At 39.1% G+C, this 13526-nt stretch overlaps 1 protein-coding gene across 1 annotated transcript; it reads left to right on the forward strand.

Moving 5' to 3' along the window:
• Positions 1 to 503: 503 nt before the first annotated feature.
• On the forward strand, positions 504 to 1072 carry LOC132530781 (FUN14 domain-containing protein 2-like). The gene is given in 2 exon segments (XM_060168170.1): positions 504 to 546; positions 549 to 1072. Coding segments are annotated over 2 exon segments (567 nt in total).
• Positions 1073 to 13526: the final 12454 nt, after the last annotated feature.

Raw genomic sequence — 13526 nt, forward strand, 5'->3', positions numbered from 1 at the left:
GCACCCAATGTATGATGATTAGACTAGACTATCCTGGAGTCTTTCTCAACTTTGAAATTAAATTAATACAGGGTGCTATTAAAGGAGAGTGAACGGGCTTTCCTTTAATTTCCTACACCTGACCATTCTTGGTCTCACATCCCCAGTATTGTGCTCCGTAGCAGGGTAAAAGGATTACTTACCTTTTAAAAGTGGCAGGAGGGCTTCCCTCGTGGCGCAGTGGTTGAGAGTCCGCCTGCCTGTGCAGGGGACACGAGTTTGTGCCCCGGTCCGGGAAGATCCCACATGCTGCGGAGCGGCTGGGCCCGTGAGCCATGGCCGCTGAGCCTGCGCGTCCGGAGCCTGTGCTCCACAAGGGGAGAGGCCACAACAGTGAGAGGCCCACGTACCAGAAAAGTAAAATAAAATAAAAGTGTCAGGAGATACTCAGGAGGATCTCCAAAACCAGACTTAAGACTACACAAACCGAGACGGCGCCCACGTCTCCCGCCGCCGCCGTGGGAATGGAAACATCTTCCCCAAGTGCCGGAAGCCAGCTCGCGCCGACCGAGCGCGCCACTCTGCATCCTACCGCGCGGAGGCCCGACGGGTGTCATCGCGAGACCAGCTCGCTGAAATGGCCGCAGCCAGTCAAGGAAACTTGGAGGTGAATTTTGAATCACTGGACCTTGCAGAACTTGCTAAAAAGCAGCCAGGGTGGTGCAAGCTGTTTGGGCAGGAATCTGGGCCTTCAGCTGAAAAGTATAGCGTGGCAACCCAGCTGTTAATTGGAGGGGTCGCTGGATGGTGCACGGGTTTCTTATTCCGGAAGGTTGGAAGGTTGGCTGCCACGGCTCTGGGAGGTGGATTTTTCCTGCTTCAGCTTGCAAACCATACTGGCTACATCAAACTGGACGGGCAGCGGGTAGAGAAGGACATGAAGAAAGCCAAGGAACAGCTGAAGATCCGCAAGAGCAACCAGATACCTACGGAGGTCAAAAGCAAACTAGAGGAGGTGGTGTCGTTTGTGAAGAAGAATGTTCTAGTGACTGGTGGATTTTTCAGAGGCTTTCTGCTTGGTATGGCCTCTTAAAGAGGATGACTTCACTTCCTTATTCCTGGTTTTTCCAGCCAGCAGCCTCTTCACTCCATCATAGGATAGCAAGTCTCTCCTCTTGGTCCTCTTCTCCCATGCCTTCCTCCCTGCCGTGGCGTATCTGAATGGCTTCTGTAGGCATCTGTTGGTGGATAAACGCCCCACCATGACCTTGACGGCAACGGAGGAGACAGTAGACATTAACTCTTCTCCCACCACACTCCCCCCTTGACTAATCTCTAGGTCAGCAAGAATATTCCTTTCTCTTCTATGTAAGATACTTACCAGAACAGGGTACAAGATGGCTCACCATGGAGCATGAGTGGATCCTCAAAGGTTGTCCCAAACTTGATTAGGAAAAGAAATAACAAGCATGTAAGATACCTTACTATGTTCTGCATGGAAAGGAACTGAATACATTTGCCTTTAAGCATGAAAGATTTTGGTATCTTGGTGTCTACTTTCTTTTGTAGTAGATTTTAAGTTACAGAATGAGAACTACTTCTACTGGCTCTAATTATCCTGACAAAATGGTAGCATGTGCACTACACTTGAAATATCTGAATACAGAATGAACTCGTTCTAAAGATACATATGCTGAGCTGAAGGTATTGTGTTTGGTGGGAAGGTCTTTAGGGAAACCAACCAATAGATACATTTAGGATGGTCAGACTTAGTGAATCATTTAGAGGCATTCAGGTATTATCTAGGGATGTTTTCCACCATACAGGATAATGCATCTCATGATTGTTTCCAAAGGATTTATTTATGGTAAAATAAGTGACTTTAGGTGGAAGAGGGAAGAAGCTCTTGGATTTTTATTTAATAGAAAAGGTTTTAAGCTTCGAAATGTGAAATATTCTTTACCTCTTGTCAAAACATCAGGGGTAGCCGTAGCTCCTCTGTGCCAATTCTACTATTTCTTTATCCAGTTAGTTATGAAGTATATAACATTTGAACCAGAGTTTTTAAATGGTGGCATTCCAAGCATTAAGAATTGACAACAGTAGCAACAGCACATGTGAAATAAATTATTTTCATCATCAAAGGTAACCTGCTGTCTCAGGATGACCCCAACTCTTTGAATTTTTCTTTAAAATAAAAGTTTATAGATATACACATGCTTAGAAACTTAACACATTTTTCTGTAATGGCCTTCTATTGTACCATCTAGAATATCCACTGCAGGAAGGCAAGGCTTGTATCTTCACCATTATATCCATGGAGCCAAGCACTTTATAGGTGCTCGGTATCTGTTGAATATATGAATAATGAGCTCACAGAAAAGTATCTGGAAAAGGGACTGATCCACAGGATTTGTGAGACTTTATGAGTTCTGAAAATTCAGAAAACGGAATTACTTCTTAAACTTGCAGGTGATCCCTTGCAAAATGTATGTTTTTAAGGCCTTCCTTTTAAAATGTTTGCCTTTTAACTTACCTTGTGAATGAGGCATTGAATTTGGAAATTGTAGCTACTAGTGGATGTGTGGAATTTTTTAGAATTCATCCATTTGCATTTTTCTCCTTATTATGTTATGGTAGTATTTAAAGGCAACACTAAGTTGTTTTGCTTGTAATATGTATGAATTATATACAAATCATAATGGTAAAAAAAAAAAAAAAACGACTGTGCCCATTTCTCAGGAACAAGCAGACCCACATTAGCCAAAATGTGAAAACCAGAAGGACTAAAAGAATTGAAATACCAGAGAATTTATTAATATAATACCTGACATCAGTAAGCTGAAGGACGATGTGTAGGAAACTTAACAATCCTTGGTGAGTCATTATTCTTTAGTAAATGGGGATAAAAATATCTAATTTCAAAGATAACTCTGCAAGAGTGAATAAGCTACATCACTCCACATTTCTATCCTGAATTTAGAAGCCATATGGAGGTTTGTTATTTAAATAAAAACAGTATTTAAAAATAACATTTCAGGGCTTCCCTGGTGGCGCAGTGGTTGAGAGTACGCCTGCCAATGCAGGGGACACGGGTTCATGCCCTGGTCCGGGAAGATCCCACATGCCGCGGAGCGGCTGGGCCCGTGAGCCGTGGCCGCTGAGCCTGCGCGTCCGGAAGCCTGTGCTCCGCAACGGGAGAGGCCACAACAGTGAGAGGCCCGTGCACCGCAAAATAAATAAATTAGTTAATTAAATAAATAAAAAATAAAAAAATAATAAAAATAACATTTCAGATATTACTAGATCTTTATTAAAGTATCATCAGTACAAAGTACAAATGTGCTATGAAGTGAATTGTTTCCACAAGTATCTATTTCCTCTAATTTTTTTAAATCTCTAGTCAAATATTACCTTACTCCTCAGAATCTTCCAATTATAATAACAAGGATCTCCTAGAGTTTTCAACGTAGGGTCCAAGATGGGTCTACTCTATGCTGCGTTCTAAGGATAGCAGAAATATTTTATAGCAAGTTCTCATGGCTTTTTGCCCATTTATTGGAGTATAAGGAAAGAAAATACTCTTTTCACACTGGTGCCCTTTGAAATGAGGACCTTTGCTCCATAGAGCTTTCCTTAGTATGTGAAAAGTTAAAATAAAGAAAATAAAATGTTCTCATACTTTCTACATTGAAATAACAATAGAAATAAAAATAATTCTGTCCTGTTGGGGCATTTTCGAGTTTCCAGCCTTTGGTTCAGTTTAAAACATAATGTTGGTGCCAAGAGATTTCATGCTCCAGTGGAAGGGAGAGAATCAGAGCCCATCACTGGTTCTGGGTAATGTGGATAATCTTGGATGAGGTTTAAAGTATTCAATTGGATCTGGATTGGAATATAGGATTATGCAGCCAATATTTTGTTTAAAACCCATGTCTTTAAAATTAATTGTATAAATTCCCTTCTTATATTTCAGAAAAAAGTCCAGATCATGTAGCATAAGTGCTAGCTAGCTACAAACTGAAGTTCTCATCACGACATTGTGTTGCCTGCACTTCCCTCAGAAAATGAAGATGTTAAAGCTGCAATGATACTTGTAAATTACCCAGAGAAAACAGATAAAAACTGTGCTTTGTCCTCAGGTAGCTAAAAAATTCAAAACAAAGACTCACTTTCACCTCAAGTAGTAGGGCTAATTAGAGCCTAAAATAGGTTTGGCTTCAATTCTCTAGATAATCTACTGTGTGTTTATTTAGTCTGAAATTAGAAGCTTAAAAATAAATCAACTTTCAAGTAAAAGCTAAATGACTTTGAAAACCAACTTCCTGAAGTGTTAGACTTTAAAATGACCTCTTTGAGTGGCCTATGTGTAAATATATTTAATAAACATTGGTCTTATTTACTTTAGATTTGCACCTCAAAACTTAAAAATATTAATAAATTCAAAAGAAGCTTCCTAACCTGCCTATCACAAATTCACATTCTTGACAAATTACACACACACATGCACACATACTGTATGCCCCCATCTTTCTGCTTACCTTAGTCTCAGGGAAGCACTCACAACAATCTTCACCCTGTAGGACTGTCAATCTCAATTTTGTCTGCACTTTACAATCACCTGGGGAACTAAAGCTCTGGCTATACTGAGCACCAATTAAATCAAAGTCTCTATAGTTGGGACCCAGGCATCAGGTTTGTAAAACTCCCCAGGTGAATCCAATATACAGCCAACATTGAGAACCACTCTTGCAGGAGTTAGTTTTTCTACAGAATGCCTGAAAACCACCAAAAGCACCCAATTTTTTTTCTCATCATTCTCACTCTCAGTTTTTCCCCTTTGGTTGGTTTATCCTCTCATATGCTTAACTGAATTCCATCACTCTGAGTGTAAAAAAGTCAGGAAAGAAAATAGTCCTACATCATTTCATTTTTTTAATTCACTTATTCAATCAATAAATATTTTCTGTATATCTTCTACATAAGTCCAGGCTTTACAAGAACTTATTAAAGCAGCAGGCTTTCCCTGAGGGACCTCACAGCATAATAGGGAAGATGGTCAGGAGCAAAGTACATTCCAGTGTTGGTTGATGAGCGCTGAAGCTGAGGTACAGCGGGGACATAAAGAACTGTTTTCCTTGTAGGCATCAGGGACCGCATTACAAAAAGACTGCATTTGAGTTGGTCAGGAAGGTGGAGCAGGTGGCCTAAGTAAACAGAGGGGGTAGTGGAGTGGCATTCCAGGCAGAGAGAAAATCTGCATAAAGGCAGAGAAGCATGAACAAGTCCAGTGAGTCAGGAGCCTTAACTAGTTTGGTGTGGCTGGAGGGCAGTGGTGTGTGTGTGTGTGTGTGTGTGTGTGTGTGAGTAGGGGTGGAAATTGTGGTATCTAAGGTTGGAGGAGAAGGCAGGAGAAAGTGCCCCATGCATCAAAGATGAATTGAGCCTGGAATTAGCCCATGACGTTACTATGTAAATTTATTATATGTTTTAAAAATTCCGTTGGCCTTTAGGAAACGGGATTACTGTTGAATATCTATCATCTTGATGAATATCCTGGAATACATTTTATTATTAAACCACGTGTTTGTGTACATGTGTGTATGAAATTAGAGCACTAGTGTGGAAAACAAAGACAGAGCATACTTGACAATAAGAAATCAAGTAATTATTCTGATTTTAAATTTGCAGTTGAATTAGAAGGTAGAAAGTGAGAACGAAAGTCAAGTCCTTTTAGACTTTGGATATTGGGTGACCTGACTGTGATTATTGTCTTCAATCACAAATCACACACGGAGAAGACACAGCAGCACATTTGTAACATCTTCCTTAACATAAAGGATATGTGTGTATGGGTGGCTAAACTAGTAAAGTTCTCTGTACTTGGATTTAGACTACCCTTATCATTTCCTCTGTGTAAATCCCATCCCGCTCCAATGCCTGGTCCTCCAGCACCTTCCTGAATCCCTACCCCTTCACATGTCTCATATACAACCTCTCCCTGGACTCTACAAGCATCCATTTATCTGTATCTCTCTCTGCCTCTTATAAATGACAAATCCATGTGTTTGATTCTTCCTTTAGAACAGGATCTGTGCCTACTTTTTAAAAATAGACATTTATTAAGTGCCTAGTACCATTCACATACATCATCTCATTTAACCCTTCCAGCAGCCAGTACTGTAACTTAGAAGCTATTTTCCAAACACTCAGGTGAGGAAATCAAAGTTCAAAAAGTTAAATGGCTTTCCCCAGATTATACAAGTAACAAGCATATGAAGCATCTGAGTCAAATTTGGAAACAGGCTCTCCTATCCCATCTACTATGCACCCATTATTCTTACTGAAAGAAAGAGTCCAGCATCATGTTTTGTAGAGAATAGGTACACAATACACATGTGTTTAATAAATAGCTTCTATGTTGCTTTTCTTATATGAGTGTATGTCTAAATGTGCATAAGCACAGCCATACTCATATTCTATGTAGATGTAGACAGGTGCACAGACAACTCCCAATTACAAACTCGATATGTCCCAAATATTGGATAGTTAAGTGAGTTGTGAGAGATGCAAAACACTTTTTCTACAGAAACAATTTCATAAAAAGAAGGTAAGGCATCACATGGACCCGCTACATGCCTTCTGAACACACAAAGCATCAGAACGCAAGTAGCCACCACATACACAATGTCTCATTTGAAAATATATTCTTAGTTTCGTTTTCTCCTGAGCCAGGAACTGGGACTTCTCATCATCCGATCTCCCCAGCTTGGGAGGATGTGAGGATGAGAACCTTTCCAGATGTGTAAATGCTCCAGATGTATTACAGACCATGAATGCATGCTGAAAAAAACCCATAAATACATGCCACGAAATGCATATGACACACAGACATCTGTCATGTAAGCTCCAAGAGGACAGAGATTCTTGTTTTGTTCACTGATGGATCCCAAACCCTTAGAACAGTACCTAACACATAACAGGCACTTAATAAATATTTTTAAATTAAAAAAATGAATACTTTATAGACCTTGTTAGCAGCTTCCTCCCTTTTCATACCACCGAAAATTAGCTGTGGTAATTTCCAAATGAAGTCTTAAAACAATGAAAGGTCATTCTTCTGGTTCACACTAGAATTAGAGACCAAAAGTGTTCAGATCAACTCATGACCACACATAATCTTGGAATTCACAATTTCACAGTGAATGGATAAGAGACAAAAAGCTAAACAAGATCCATTAATGTGGCTGTGAGAATGGAAAACTGGACCCAGAAGACAAATTTTTAAATGAGATTATTTGGTCTAGTTGAGAGCTGACCACATGTGTTGAAACTATAAGTTGTCTTTGCACAGAGGTGGCTGACCGTCTGAGTTTTGTCTCTAGTGGAGAGAGGACACAAAGTTCTAGAGAGAAATTGCCAGATGAGAATACAAAAGATTAAGTTGGATAGAAAGATATGTTTTGGTATAGAAAACACGGTCTTATAGAGATTTAAGTTACCAAGATAAATTCCAGAATTTTAAGAACAGCAGAAATGCTCCTTTTTGAATTGTTCAGATACTACATAAGGTAGAGGCAGGGGCTGGAGGAGGTGATCTCTTAGGCCATTCACTAACCCATGAAACTAGGAATGAGGCCAAATTTTAATGAAACCTCATACAGCTTTGTTCTTGTTTCCCTGTGAAAACTGTATATTTGTGGTATCTTATCAATATAGAGATCTGAAATTATTTCTCCAGGGAACAAATAACATTTCACTAAGTTCCTGGGGCAACAGGAAGTGAATACACATAAAAACAATTACCAGATTGAAAAGCCATTCCCCTAACCTCTTGTAAATCTTAAGTACTACTTATAATGAGAATGTTCTTACAATTCTCTAAAATGATGTATTATTTACCTACTGGGGAAAAAATTAACTGGACATGAAAATAGACTTCCAATTAAAGAACTCTCACTTATTCTTTTGGTATCTCATCATTTGTTACTCTATAGTTGTAAAGATAATAGTATAAAATACAACAATGTCATCAAGATAGATGTATAATAATGTCCTAGCATGCTTCTGTACCCAGAGCTGTCTGTAGTGGGGTTTGCGACTTTGGGGAAATCACAGTGAAGAAAAATACCTTCTCTCCCATGCTTTCAGATTAAAATAAATTCAAGAAAACTGGCATAATAAAAAGAGCACTGGATTTGGAATCAGAAGTCTAGGGTTCAAGTTGAGGTTCCATAACACAAAAGCAGTATGATTTGGGGTAAGTTACAACCTCTCTAAACTTTACTTTCTTTATCTGCAAAATAAAGGTAATAGTAACTATAATAAAACTATAATAAAAAAGTTATTGCAGTCACTTTCAAATAGATGTGTGAATGCACACAGCAGAGAGGGTACTCAATGTTGTTTGAGTGTTGCTACAAATTAGTCATTTTCTTATTTCACTATAAAAACTACAACCTCCTGCAATAACAAAAGCAGAGAAAAGCAATAGCAACCTGCAGTGATTTCGTGGAAGTTCATTAGTGATGGGGTTGCAGAAGGTGTCAGTCTAGCAGCCAAAATATATGCACAAGTTCATGAATCCCAAGATCCATGTCTATACCCAGTGCCTGCCTGAGCCACCACCTGTCCATCCGATCCAAGGCAGTCTGAGGTCCAGGAAGCACCAACTGGTTGATTCCATCCCTAGAAACAGCTCTGAACAACCAAGGTGGGGGACAACCAAGGGGGATGCCACTCTTCAGCCTTCTCGTATAACTCGTCAATCTTCAAATACATGACCCAAGCCCCATTCCTATGAGATTCTGGTGTTTTCTTTAGAATTTCTAAGGCATGAGATGAGGGATGCATTCATGTTTTCCATCGCAGCTCGCTCAGAATTTCTGCTCCCAACTCACCTCCCTGTACTCGGCTCCCCGTTTCCCTTCTTGAAGCTGTGCTTTCCCCTCTAGTCTGATTCTCACTAGAATGGACATGGTCTCTTCTCTCTTACTGCCCTTTAAGAACCTCTAACACGAAAGTATTTTGCATAACAGACTTGACCAAAAGTTTGGGGATAGTAAGAATAATGACAACCCAGAGCTTAAAACATCTGCATGTTGCATACTGAATTTCAGATGTGACTTCTCCTCAAAATGTATTTGTCTCTCCTCAATCCATAGATATTTCTCACTGACTAAAAAAGCTGGGTCCTAGTCTATGGACGGTTTACTTCTTAGACCTTTTTCTCCTTTCATCTTTTCCGGAGCCAACAGCATAGAAGCTCTAAATTCCTGCCATTTTAGAGCAGTTGATATTCTGTTTCATGCTTTCCCATCTAGACTGACACAAGGGCCTTTGGCCTACTTTTCATAGTCAGTGGAGCCATTAAGGTATTTTCTTAGGAAAAAAAAAAAAATCTCCCTGAGGGGAATTCTCCTGGAACAAACAACTTAAACAAAAGCAAGGCTTAAAAAAAAATGTTTCTTCTTACTTCATACGATTTAGGGTAATAATGTCCTATTATCAGATTTAGGTAGAAGGGACACACTTATCAGGCATGTCTCACAAGGGGAAACATCACTGGCAGGAAGGAGGAGTAGCAAGGTCAGAGGTAAATGTTTCCTTTAGCTTTTGTTTTTCACAGAAGAGATGTTCTCCAAGGTTTTCCATCACCTCAATATACTACAAAGCTTCAGATTATAAAGAGCTCATAACCTAAACCCAATCTAGGCAGAAAAGAGTGCTATAGATCCCAGAAAATGGAAGGGGCCACCAAGTGTCCCCTAGATAGTAATGTCCATCTAGACCCAGAATCCAATGGCTCAAAACTCCACATGTCTAGAAGCCAATGTGGAGAACGAGAAGGAAGTGATCAATAAGGAAAGGTGTGGGGAACTCATTTTATTTCCTACCCTATCAGGAGTCCTGATACAGGAAAAGGAAAGGTTCCACTCCAGTGTAGGAGTTGCCAGGAAACTTGCCTTCATGGAATATTCCTAAATCTTGACAGATATTTGCAGAGAAAATCTGATCGGTCCCTCAACCCTAAAAATCTGGCCCCTTGTTTTTACATCCACCATCAACTTCCTAGTCCAAGTTTTTATGACCTTTCTCCTGGAGTTCTGCAATCATCTTCTATCTAATCTACCTGCATCCAAACCAGCCTCCCTCCCATCTGTTTTCCCAACTGTAGCCTGTATGATCGTTCCAAACCTTAACTATGATTGTTTCAGCCCGCACCCCTACCCCCATGCTACAAACAATTGCTTTAAAACTTCAGAGACTTCGCATACCTATCAGGATAAAGACAAATCACTATAACATGGGGTACAAGTCCATGGGTGGTCTAGCTTCACCCACCTCTCAAGTCTTGTGCCACCACGCTCCCCTCTGGTCTTTTCAGGCTACAGAGGTCCTTCTTCAGTTCCTCTGATTCATGGCACTTCAGCCAGCGACAGGTTTCCCTGCTGAGCACACTCTTCCCTCCCTCTTTCCCTCATTAAATCCTACTCTTCCTTCAGATATCAGTTCAAGTAGCACTTTCTCAGGGAAGCCTTCTCTATTCTCCTTGAAGGATCAAATGCTGCTAACATCACAGTTGCAATTCTTCATTCATTTGGGTGTTTATTGATAAATATCTGTCCCTCCCACAAGACTGTAAAACTTCATGAAGAAGAGATTACGTCTAAGTTTTTTTTACCAATGGATTCCTTTGTTGAATGAATGAATGAATGAATGAACATCAGCTCATTAATCAAGAGACATTTTTTCTATACCTGAGAAATTAAGAAACTTGTCAATGTGATCACTTTTCAAATAGCCATGTTTTAAAGCTCTATTATGAATGAGGAGTATTGTTAGAACAAAGATTTGCTATGATTAGGTTTATTGCTATTATTACCATCATAACTGTTTTATTGTCAATATCATTGCCTTCATAACTCAGCACTTTATAACTATTACTACATTCATTAATTAGTTTTTTATATTTCCATTATTTATAAAATGGGTTATTTTTGTAAAAGCTAAATCCCATTGAAAAGAGAATGTATTAAGACTCCAGAAGTACCAGACTGTGGCTAGAGGGTCATTTTAGAACTAAGGGTTGCCTATGGATCTACGTTATTACTATTTCCAGGAGGTACATGCCATTTGGAAAATTAAGGCCTTGAGAAAGATCAAAGAAACATTTATAGCCACTTAAGGAGTAACCTTCTCTAATGATAAACTCATCACATTAGACTTAGATGGGACCTTAGAGGTCATTTAGCTACATTCATTATTTCATACATGATAAAGCCAAGCCTGGACTTCCATAAGGTCATGGAGCCAAGGCAAGCCCTGCATCTATTTTTATTCAGCTCCTTTAAAACTACTGTATATTAAATCAGCTCCAAACCTATTAAAACCAAGGGTCCTAACAATTCGTATCCGATTGTCACAGAGCCAGCTGGGATGTGAACAGCTTTCCAGGTTGCCAGACTAGAATTTCATATAAATGGACACTCATCTTTGTTATTTAACTCCAGTCTAAATTTAGAAACTAGTTCTGCTGTGTAGTTCTGTGCATGAAGAAAAAGATACCTCAAGATCATCTATATGTCATTTTCTCAAAAAAGCCTTTCATCTTTATTAAGAATGGTCTGCCAGTATGAGAAGGGTAAGTTCTAGTGTGACCCCCAAGGTCAGCTGCATACCCCTCCCCCCCAAGGTCAGTTCTTGTATCTGCTGCTTTTGTCCATATCCAGATGTAGAACTCAATACCTATTTGATTTCATCCAGAAGAATGCATTTGATCTAATGTTAATTAGCAACACAGGGACTGAGTCTCTGGCAGTCCAGTGGTTAAGACTCCTCACTTCCACTGCAGTGGCACGGGCTCCATCCCTGGTCAGGGAACTAAAATCCCACATGCCCCTGCAGCAGAAGAAAAAGAGCAATGCGGCCTTTATTGGAGATACTAGGGGAGGAAGAGGTGGCATTAATCCTCACTTATCTCAGCAAACAACTTAAAAACCTGATCAGAAATTTCTACTCCCTATAAGTACCTCCTCAGTCAAGTTGCACTAGGGGGTTTTGATTCTTTCTTTTCCCATTTGCAGTGCACAGCCTCGTTTCTCTTCTCCTCCCCTCCAAATTTTCTCTTTCCTCAGGAGTGTCTTACAACTTTCCCACTCATCCATTCCCTCCCTATTCTTTTCAGAGCAATGTATCTGTGTCCTAGCTAAGATCTTTAAACCTCCATGCCCAACTCATCAACGAATTCCATAAAACAAAGGGACTTCTGGTTAACAAGGCCCACTTTCTTAGAAGATCGTTCATGTCTTTTGTTACTTGTGTGTGTGTGAGTGTGTGTGTATATACACATATATTCTTTTTCTAAATATAACTAACTCTCCCCTGGAGGAATTGAATTCTGGCAATTGAAATTTTCCCCATCCTATTGTAGAAGTAAAAAACTCTCCTATAGTGATTTGAGCTAATTCTTTTCAAGGCATGCTGCTGTCATAAAGGAGTTTTCTATGGTACTTTTGATTTCAATGAAAAATTTTCAAATTTAAGAATTCCTTACAGGGGAATAAAGAATAACAACAACAAAATCCCTCTAATTTTTTCCCCAAGCTTCCAAATTCCTAGGAAATTCCTCTTGGAAAACATTTTATCAGGACTCATAATTGAAATATGAAAAAGCAACTGCTTCTCAGAAACCTCAGTCTTAGGAAATGATCATAAGAATTGAAAGTATAGGCACATATTATCTGGAATATAGAAGTAGATTCACTTCTCATTTTTTAAACATGCTTTTCCCTTAATAAAATGATAATGAAATGACTAGCCAATGATCTAATACCCCTCTTTGTCAACAGCACAGATACCAGCTGCCTTTGTCACATAACTAGGTGGCCAAACTGTCACTAGTGATACCACCAACAGGCCATCCAGAAAGTTCCCAATGAAACTCCAAGGGAAAAAAATATCTTACAAGCAAATGGTATGTGGGCAAACTTTGCAGTCCAAGAATCTGCTCTCATAAATGCTATTTGGACTAGAATAAAGAATAAAATATTAGATAATAGCTACAAAATGTTAGAGAAATCGTTGTTGTTTTAAGTCTTCCTCTGCAGAATTTTTAAATTAGGAAAATTTTTGTTAAAAACAAAAATACCTTGGGGAACTCCTTTCACAAGATGTAAACATTGGCATCAGTATTACTATTTTCAAAAGTAGAACAGAGGCCTTAAGAAGCTGGCAAAACTGAGAAAAAAATGAGTTAGGTAAAGAAAATTCGCAAGTCCTATTTTATGTCACTTTTTTTCAAAATGTTCTCAAATACTAATTATAAGTGGAAGTGAATAAGTTAATAATCTATGATGGTAAGAATAAAACATTCATACAGTAACTTCTTGTAGAATAGAATTTTATATTGGAATATTGGTATATGTGGCCACTTTTTTTAAATTTTAAGATTTTTGAGATTTCAAAATATAAGCTCTTGTGTGTGTTTCTGCAGATAATATTTTTATTATGCTATTCAAGACATAAATGGATCTGTTTTTCTCACT

This window comes from Lagenorhynchus albirostris, chromosome 12 (genome assembly GCF_949774975.1).
Source record: "Lagenorhynchus albirostris chromosome 12, mLagAlb1.1, whole genome shotgun sequence".
In the NCBI taxonomy this organism is placed as follows: Eukaryota; Metazoa; Chordata; class Mammalia; order Artiodactyla; family Delphinidae; genus Lagenorhynchus; species Lagenorhynchus albirostris.